At 36.6% G+C, this 10,000-nt stretch overlaps 1 protein-coding gene across 5 annotated transcripts in view; it reads right to left on the bottom strand.

The window, feature by feature from the left end:
• Positions 1-10,000, bottom strand: part of col15a1b (collagen, type XV, alpha 1b) — a 99,037-nt gene that overhangs the window by 1,568 nt on the left and 87,469 nt on the right. For 4 of the 5 annotated variants that reach the window (XM_061936534.2, XM_061936537.2, XM_061936538.2 and 1 more), the window contains 9 exons: positions 9,884-9,909; positions 9,706-9,804; positions 9,494-9,638; positions 7,009-7,067; positions 6,809-6,940; positions 3,351-3,428; positions 3,182-3,256; positions 1,440-1,637; positions 1,250-1,365 (listed from right to left, as the gene is read on the bottom strand). In XM_061936534.2, coding sequence (XP_061792518.2) covers positions 1,250-1,365; positions 1,440-1,637; positions 3,182-3,256; positions 3,351-3,428; positions 6,809-6,940; positions 7,009-7,067; positions 9,494-9,638; positions 9,706-9,804; positions 9,884-9,909 — 928 coding nt within the window. The remainder of the gene's footprint in view (positions 1-1,249; positions 1,366-1,439; positions 1,638-3,181; positions 3,257-3,350; positions 3,429-6,808; positions 6,941-7,008; positions 7,068-9,493; positions 9,639-9,705; positions 9,805-9,883; positions 9,910-10,000) is intronic. The other variant, XM_061936535.2, reaches the window with a different exon arrangement.

Below are 10,000 nucleotides of genomic sequence, written 5' to 3'. Positions count from 1 at the left end.
TCAGAATGCTATTAGGGATGGGTACCGAACCGGTGCTTTTTTGGAACTGACCGAAACCTGATGGTCCGATTCACGTGAGCAAAATGCATGGTCAAAAATTCAGTGTTTTAAAATTCAGTGCAAAAAAATGTTGTGTTTTAAAATTCAGTCTATAAAAATTATGTTTTAAAATTCTGTTCGTAAAAATTCAGTGTATAAAATGTAATGTATAAAAAAAATCTGTGTTAAAAAATTTGGTCTAAAAAAATTCAGTGTTTTAAAAATGTAGCTCATAAAAAGTCAGTGTTTTAAAATTCAGTGTAAAAAAATTCAGTCTGTGAAAATGCAGTGTATAAAAATTCAATGTTTTAAAATTTAGTGTATAAAAATGTAATGTGTAAAAAAAAAACAGCGTTAAAAATTCAGTTTAAAAAATTCACAATATAAAAATTCAGTTATTTAAAATTTGATCTATAAAAATTCAGTGTTTTAAAAATTCAGTTCATAAAAAGTCAGTGTAAAAAAAAGTCAGTCTAAGAAAATGCAGTTTATAAAAATTCAATGTTTTAAAATTCAGTAAATGAAAAATCAGTTTGAAAATTAAGTGTATAAAAAAATACCAGTGTTAAAAAATTCAGTATATAAAAATTGACAGTTTTAAAATTCAGTGTAAAAATTTCAGTGTTTTAAAATTTAATGTCTAAAAAAATTCAGTGTATAAAAATTGTTTTAAAATTCGCTGTTTTGAAATTCAGTGTAAAAAGTCAGTGTTTTAAAAATTCAGTTCATAAAGATTCACTGTAAAAAGTCAGTGCTTTAAAATTTTGTGTAAAAAATTCAGTCTATAAAAATGGAGTGTATAAAAATTCAGTGTTTTAAAATTCAGTATATAAAAAATCAGTTTTAAAATTCAGTGTATAAAAATTTAATGTGTGAAAAAAAACTGTTAAACAATTCAGTATATAAAAATGTACTGTTTTAAAATTCAGTGTACAAAATTCAGTCTATGATAATGCAGTGTATAAAAATTCACTGTTTTAAAATTCAGTGTATACAAATTTAAAGTATAAAAAAATCAGTGTAAAAAAATGAGTGTTAAAAAATTCAGTATATTAAAAATTGACTATTTTAAAATTCAGTGTAAAAAAATCAGTGTTTTAAAATTGTAAATGACGCTGTCCCATTTCCCCGCTGGTAAACACAAGCGGTCAGACACTCACCATGCAGAGTGGGTCATCACGTTGGTAAACACAAGCGGTCAGACACTCACCATGCAGAGTGGGTCATCACGTTGCGTCCATCAAAGGAGTAGATGGGGATGGATGGGTCGAATGTTCCTCCGTGTTCAGAGAAGATGGAGGTCCAGCTGGTGAACAACATCTCCCCCTGAGAGCAGAGGACAGCAATGAAGTCCACAAAGACCACAACAGGACCAAACTGACACTCAGGGTCTCCCTCACCCTCAGATTGACCACTGGCATGTCGCTGCGGTCTGCTTTCCTGACCACGGTGGCCAGGTCCTGCAGGTGTGAGGACAGGAAGGCCCTGTAGGTGCTGGTCAGTCCCAGGGCAGCAGCCTGCTGGTAGCACTGGAAGTCTGCCCCCCGGATGCCCCTCATGTCGCCCCTCAGTGGGGCGTTCAGAGCCACCAGGTGGAGCTACACAACCACAAATACTGTACCAATCATAGTCCCAATAACATTGCATCTAATAGAGAGCCAAATACTAGAGTCCGTGAACATTGCTCCAAAGTCAGGATTTTTTTGTTGATTTAATGTGCATAGAAAAGTAAAGATTGACAGGTGCAAAGGCAGCAATATATGATAAAACAAGATGGCAGCTAAAGAAGGACTTCCGTATTCATCCCCGCCAGGTGAACGGCTGATTTGACCACTTCCTGTGCTGACGTAAGACAAGCCATATGTGACCATAGGATGAACAAATACTAAGACTATAGTGGACATTAACACTTAGCTTCTACAGCTGGGTTGCCCAAAGTGCGGCACAGGGGCCATCTGTGGTCCCTGACTCCTTTGTCATCAGCCTTAAGCACATTACAAATAATAAAGATCTCATTTGCACCCCTGCTGGTGAAATCTATCGAAATGAGGGTGGTCCCAAAAAGGAGGGATTTTTCAAATTGACTGTGTTGTCGCTTTTAAAAGTGCTCCCCCTCTGGCCAACATATGAAATAATAAGTGTGTGTAAAAATTTGAAGTGCTCCCCCTCTGGTCAATATATGAAATAACAAGTGTGTGTAAGGAATTGAAATGTGCCCCCTTGGCCAAAATTAAGAAAATACAATAAAAAATGTTTATGGAAACATACTGGAATAACTTCAAGTAAATAATGACTATTAAAAATCAATAACAAATAAAAATAAAAACCTAAAATCAGTCTTTTTCTCACAATGTGTCGACTTTTTTCTTATAAAACTGGAAACTATTTTTTCATTTTTTTTCTTTTTCTGTAATATTGCAATATTTTCTCATAAAATTATAACTTTTTTATGTACAATTATTACTTTTTTTAATGTAAAATTATATTGTCATATAAAATTCTGACTTTTATCACAATATTGCCAATTTTTTTGTTGTTCTTGTAAAATAGTGACATTTTTTTGAGTCAAATTAAAGGTGAAATTCCGATTGTTATCACAATATTGCCCACATTTTAAAGTTTTCTTATAAAATTGTGACTTTTGTCGAGTAAAATGACGACTATTTTCATAAAATTGCCAAAATGTTAAGCTTTTTCTTGTAAAATTGTGACTGTTATTGAGTAAAATTCCAACTTGTTCAGTTTTTCTTGTCAAATTTTGACTTGCGTTGAGTAAAATTATGACTTTTATTATAATACTGCCAAAATTATACGTTTTTCTTGTGAAATTCCAACTCATTTTTCACAACAATGTTTTTTATATGTGCATAGTATGTATATATTATTAATGTTGTAAATACACTTATTTATATATCTAGAAAGGCTGGTCCTAAAGAGGTAGGCTTTTTTCTCACGTCTCAAGAAGGTAACAAATACAAGAGTGTGTGTGTGTGTGCGTGTGTGTGTGTGTGTGTGTGTGTGTGTGTGTGTGTGTGTGTGTGTGTGTGTGTGTGTGTGTGTGTGTGTGTGTGTGTGTGCGTGCGTGCGTGCGTGCGTGCGTGCGTGCGTGCGTGCGTGCGTGTGTGTGTGTGAGTGTACTCACCCCAGCCACGGCAGTGAAGGTGTGAGGCAGGATGTTATAACTGGGCTGGTATCTTCTCCCCCCCTCCTGCAGCTCCTGTCCAACACACACACACACACACACACACACACACACACACACCCACACACACGTTTAACACCTCTTCAAGATACCTTCTCTGTGGACCTACCTGACTGTGTGGTCTGCTCCTCTCTCCTGCTCTGCTCTGGCTCTCAGATGCTGACTCAGGACGGATCATCTCCCCGAGCTAAGCACAACACACACACACACACACACACACACACACACACACACACACACACACACACACACACACACACACACACACACACACACACACACACTGTGGTGGTCAAGGTGGCAATCTGATGGATCAGTCTGGGTTTGGAGGTTGCCAGGAGAACGCTACATTTTGGACTGCATTGTGCCCAGTGTGACATTTGGTGGAGGAGGAATTATGGTGTGGGGTTGATTTTTAGGAATTGGGCTTGGCCCCTTAGTTCCAGTGAAAGGAACTTTGAATGCTCCAGGATACCAAAACATTTTAGACAATTCCATGCTCCCAACCTTGTGGAAACAGTTTGGAGCGGGCCCCTTCCTCTTCCAACATGACTGTGCACTAGTGCACAAAGCAAGGTCCATAAAGACATGGAGGACAGAGTCTGGTGTGGATGAACTTGACTGGCCTGCACAGAGTCCTGACCTGAACCGCATAGAACACCTTTGGGATGAATTAGAACAGAAACTGAGAGCCAGGCCTTCTCCACCAACATCAGTGCTTTTGGAAGAATGGTGGAAAATTGCTATAAACACACTCCGCAACCTTGTGGACAGCCTTCCCAGAAGAGTTGAAGCTGTAATAGCTGCAAAAGGTCATATTGAAGCCTATGGGTTAGGAATGGGATGGCACTTCAACTTCATATGTGAGTCAAAGGCAGGTGGCCAAATACTTTTGGCAATATAGTGTAGTAAGCTTCAAAATAAAACTTGGATTCTAACAAAATGTACAATGCTCCCCTTTGCACTTTTTTCTACGTGCTTGGTAAAGATGGCATTTATGAGCTGTTCAAATAGACTGGATCGTTATTTTATGTTTTTCTAATTAAAGAAACAATCCGTAGTGTCAGTTTTAAGATAATATGTGGAGCAGAACATTTGAAATTCACACAAATATTACTCCATTGATGGTTTCATTCTGAAATATGTTTGATTCATTGTCAACATTCCACATCTCCATGCTCTGGCAGCCACGTCACCAGTTTCAACTTTCCCTCTTTGGTGTTGCTTCCTGTCCCGTGCTCTTCTTTTGGCGCCACTTCCTGTTGTGTTGGTGTTTTTTCCTGACCGCTTCACACGTCTTTCTCTGAGCACTGATGCACACACCTGTGCTTTCTGTTAGCAATCACTTCTATTTGGGTGTGAGCCGCCATTCTTTGTTTGGAGTGTGCACGCTCTTTCCCTCCCGCCGTGAGTTTTGCTGTGTTCCAGCATTCCGTTTTGTTGTTTTGCACCCTGTCAGTTTGGTTTTTGCATAACCTTGCCTGTGCTTCACTGTCTTCCTAGCCACATGAAATACTTTTACCTGCACCTCTGCATCTTGGGAACACGCCCGGAATCGACGTCATGCAACGCAGTAAGTCATACTAAAATGTATTCATTGATACAAAAAGTATAAATACAACAAAAGTAAAAATGAGGAGATAGTAAAAATGTGTACAAAAATACAGTCTATGAAAATGCAGTGTATAAAATTTCAATGTTTTAAAATTTAGTGTAGAAAAATTTAATGTGTAAAAAAACCAGCGTTAAAAAATTCAGTTATTTAAAATTCGGTCTATAAAAATTCAGTGTTTTAAAAATTCAGTTCATAAAAAGTCAGTGTAAAAAAAGTTAGTGTTTTAAAATTCAGTGTAAAACATTCAATCTATGAAAATGTAGTTTGTAAAAATTCAATGTTTTAAAACTCAGAAAATGAAAAATCAATTTTAAAATTCAGTGTATAAAAATGTTATGTGTAAAAAAAAAAATCAGTGTTAAAAAATTCAGTATATAAAAATTGACAGTTTTAAAATTCAGTGTAAAAATGTAAGTGTTTTAACATTTTATGTATAAAAAATTCAGTATATAATTTTTTTTTTTTAATTTGCTGTTTTGAAATTCAGTGTAAAAAGTCAGTGTTTTAAAAATTCAGTTCATAAAGATTCGGTGTAAAAAGTCAGTGCTCTAAAATTCAGTGTAAAAAATTCAGTCTATAAAAATGGAGTGTATGAAAATTCAGTGTTTTAAAATTCAGTATATAAAAAATCAGTTTTAAAATTCAGTGTATAAAAATGTAATGTGTGGAAAAAAAACAGTGTTAAAAAATTCAGTATATAAAAATTAACTGTTTTAAAATTCAATCGATAACAATTCAGTGTATAAAAATTCAAAGTTTTCAAATTCAGTGTAAAAAAATTCAGTGTTTTAAAATTTAATGTGTAAAAAAAATTCAGTCCATAAAAATTGTTTTAAAGTTCACTGTTTTGAAATTCAGAGTAAAAAGTCAGTGTAAAACATTCAGTCTATGATAACGCAGTGTATAAAAATTCACTGTTTTAAAATTCAGTGTATAAAAATGTAATGTATAAAAAAATTGAGTGTTAAAAAATTCAGTATATTAAAAATTTACTATTTTAAATATCAGTGTAAAAAAAGTAAATGTAAAAAAATCAGTGTTTTAAAATGTTAAATGACGCGGATAAAATTGTACGACCCTGCCTGGCGTGTGTACGCTTCAACTGCGACACGTCACTACAATCAACCACAAAAAGTGAAGCCAAATACGAATAAACACAGTAAAAATAATTGTAAAAAATGTAAATATGTATCTAAATTAGATTGATATAGTCTTTTTCCCAGAGAAGTGATAAGCCATCATTCATGTGGTGGGGGTCAGAAACCCGCGGCTCTTTAGCGCCGCCCTAGTGTCTCCCTGGACCACTTTCAGAGATGTGTGAAAATGGAAAAAGTAGAAGAAAAAATATATTTTTGTTCTAATATTAATCTTCTTAATTGTTATAAATCCCACTGTTTATATTAAACATGTGCAAGCACCATTTTGTCCTACTAATTTCAGCAATCCTTGAACTCATCGTAATTTATTTACGTGTACAACTTTCTCTGACGCTGCCACAGAAAGACTTGTTTTATGACACTCCTCCTTTGTCTCATTTTGTCCACCAAACCTTTTATGCTGTGCGTCGAAGGTGAGCTTTGTTGATGTTATTGACTTGGAGTGCTAATCGAACATTTTTGCTCACTGCATGACGTATTGCATCATTGTGCCTCGTTTGTAGCTATATTTGAGCTCATTTTATGTCCTTTACTTATGTCCTCTATTTGCATGTCTCATGACACATTATCTGTATGTAATATTAGCTGCATTTCTCATAGTTGCTTGTGCGCCATGTTGTTCCAGACCACAGCAAACGTTAGCCAGCTTGCAAAGATTGTAATAAATAACTTGGACACACACATCTATACCTTTGGCCATTCTAAGCAAGTCATTTCCAGGAGTCATGGTATTCCACCCCTTCTGTCTGCTTCCTGACCATTTCTCTGCCCTTAGGGCCCCTCTCCATTCCATACCTGGACCTGGCGCCAGCCGCCGTGTGATCTGATGTACAGATGTCCGCCGCTCTCAGACACGTAGGCCAGGGTTCCCTCTGCAGCCCTCTGGGTCTCTCTGGTCAGAGCATGGACTGTCTTGTAGGCGCTCACCTGGGCAGGTACACACCATCAGTGGGGCAGGAGGTGCACACGTTGAAAAACTGTAGAGCGCTTCTGACCGGGTTGACATGTCCTGGAGGTCCTGGAGGACCAGGGGGGCCTGGGACCTTGACACCTGCTAACAGTACAAGGTTCCTTTCAAGTAGCAATGCAGCGTCAGACAAACATAAACAATCATCAGTACACAACTGTAACCTCATGCAGGGGCCACACCAGGGACTAGACTTGTCCCCATACCAATATTTTCATACGTTTCTAAATAAAGGGGACCACAAAAAAATTTCTTTATTGTAACAAAAAATTTTAGTGTACATGAAACATATGTTTATTATTGTCATTTAGTCCTTAAATAAAATAGTCAACTTGTCTTTTAGTAGTAAGTAAACAAACAAAGACTCCTAATTAGTCGTATGCAGTAACATATTGTGTCATTTATACACCTATTATTTTGTACACATTATGAGGGACAAACTGTAAAAAAAATGATGATTAATACACTTGTTCATTTACTGTTAAGTTTCTGTTTTAACATGTTCTATCTACACTTCTGTTCAAATGTAATAATCACTTATTCTTCTCTTCTTTGATACTTGACATTAGTTTTGGATGATACCACACATTTAGGTATGGATCCGATACCAAGTAGTTACAGGATCATACATTGGTCATATTCAAAGTCCTCAATTGTCCAGGGACATATTTCCTGACTTTATACACGGAGACTATTGCACGTCTCGTTCCTGGCACCTCTTCTCACCATCGTAACCTAATTAAGACCCAATGTGTGTGTATTTGCAAAGATAAAAATCCATGGTGGATTTGATATGTTTTATTTCGATACTTTTCTAAATAAAGGGGACCACAAAAAATGTCATTATTGGCTTTATTGGAACAACAAATGTTAGTGTACATGAAACATATGTTTATTATTGTCATTTAGTCCTTAAATAAAATAGTGAACTTGTCTTTTAGTAGTAAGTAAACAAACAAAGACTCCTAATTAGTCTGCTGACGTATGCAGTAACATATTGTGTACTTTATACACCTATTATTTTGAGAAAAAAATGATGATTAATACACTTGTTCATTTACTGTTAATTTTCTGTTTTAACATGTTCTATCTACACTTCTGTTAAAATGTAATAATCACTTATTCTTCTCTTCTTTGATACTTGACATTAGTTTTGGATGATACCACACATTTAGGTATGGATCCGATACCAAGTAGTTACAGGATCATACAATAAAATATAATATCTAATAAACCAATAGTAATATGGTTAAGAAATACTGATGTAAAGGGTAGGTGTCGCGCTATTTTCTGTTTGAACATGTTCTATCTACACTTCTGTTAAAATGTAATAATCACTTATTCTTCTCTTCTTTGATACTTGACATTCACCATGGTTGGTATGACCCAGTCCATGTTTAATGTGCTGATTATTTCTCTTATTGTTTAGAGTCCGGGCCCAGAGGAGAAAACCTGGAGGTGGAACCGGAAGCTCTCGCTCTCACCCTACGACGGTAGAACAGGTAAGTCCAGCATCCCTCTTTTATGTCCTAACTAGACAATGGCTACGGGGACCCAATCAGTATTTGAGGATATTTTTTAATGGAATAAAAATCATTTTGATCAGTCGTTGGGAAGGATTGTGACAAACCAGCAGTAAAATGTATCATTGGGGTCGAGGAGCGCTAAATAGCGCAACCCAATAGTTGGGTTGGGAATAACCCAACATTGTAGTGAGCATTAACTCAACTTTTGGGTTAAATAATTCAACGCAAAATTTGGGTTGCAAAAATTAACCCAACATGTTGAGTTAAAGTAACTCAAACCAGGGGCTCGTCCTTTTTTAAACCAGCAGTTGGGTTCAAATTGGGTCACTTTTTGACCCAACTTTTGTGTTAAATAAATTAAGCCCAATAGTTGGGTTATGAATCAACCAACATTGAGTTAGCATAACTCAACTTTTTGGGTTAAATAATTCAACGCAAAAGTTGGGTTGTAAAAATTTACCCGAAATGTTGAGTTAAAATAACTCAAATAAGGGGCTCGTCCTTTTTTGAACCAGCAGTTGGGTTACTTTTTAACCCGTTTTTTGTCTTAAATAAATTAACCCAATAGTTGGGTTATGAATCAACCAACATTGAGTTAGCATAACTCAACTTTTGGGTTAAATAATTCTACGCAAAAGTTGGGTTGTAAAAATTAACCCAAAATGTTGAGTTAAAATAACTCAAACCAGGGGCTCGTCCTTTTTTGAACCAGCAGTTGGGTTAAAATTGGGTACTTTTTAACCCAGCTTCTGTGTTAAATAAATTAAATCCGATAGTTTGGTTATGAATCAAACAACATTGAGTTAGCATAACTCAACTTTTGGGTTAAAAATGCAAAATTTGGGTTGTAAAAATTAACCCAAAATGTTGAGTTAAAATAACTGAAATAAGGGGCTTGTCCTTTTTTGAAGCAGCAGTTGGGTTATTTTTTAACCCAACATTTTTTAGTGTGTAGCGCTTTTTTCCTATGCATAAATGCTTACACACCTGATCCAGCTGCCGGTACTGGTCCTGGGGGTCCTGCCGGGCCCGGGGACCCTCTTGGACCAGGGCGTCCGAACCCCGGGGCTCCACGCTGGCCCGGAGAACCAGAGGGGCCTGGTGGGCCAATGACTGACTCGCCTTTTGGGCCCTAAAGGAACAATGTTGACATTATTGAGGGGGAGAAGAATAATTGTTTATAAAAACAAATAACTGACCACAAGTCCTGACCGCCCTGGCAGTCCTGGAGGACCAGGTGGGCCCAGGTCACCCTTTTCTCCCCTCTGACCTTTGGATCCCTGGTCACCTTTAGCGCCCTGAGTGAGCCCCAAAAGAGAAGTTAGAAGTCAGGAGGACACAAGATGATGAAAGTGAAGGAGTTATTGGTGTACTCACAGCAGTCCCTTCTAGGAGTGAAGGAGCTGACAAAAGACAAGGATTACATTTACACAGGATTACATTTATACAGGATTACATTTATGCAGGATTACATTTACACAGGATTACATTTAA

This window comes from Nerophis lumbriciformis, linkage group LG03, assembly GCF_033978685.3.
Source record: "Nerophis lumbriciformis linkage group LG03, RoL_Nlum_v2.1, whole genome shotgun sequence".
NCBI lineage: Eukaryota > Metazoa > Chordata > Actinopteri > Syngnathiformes > Syngnathidae > Nerophis > Nerophis lumbriciformis.
The sequence above is the reverse complement of the archived record's forward strand: the minus strand, read 5'-3'. Positions and strand labels throughout refer to the sequence as shown.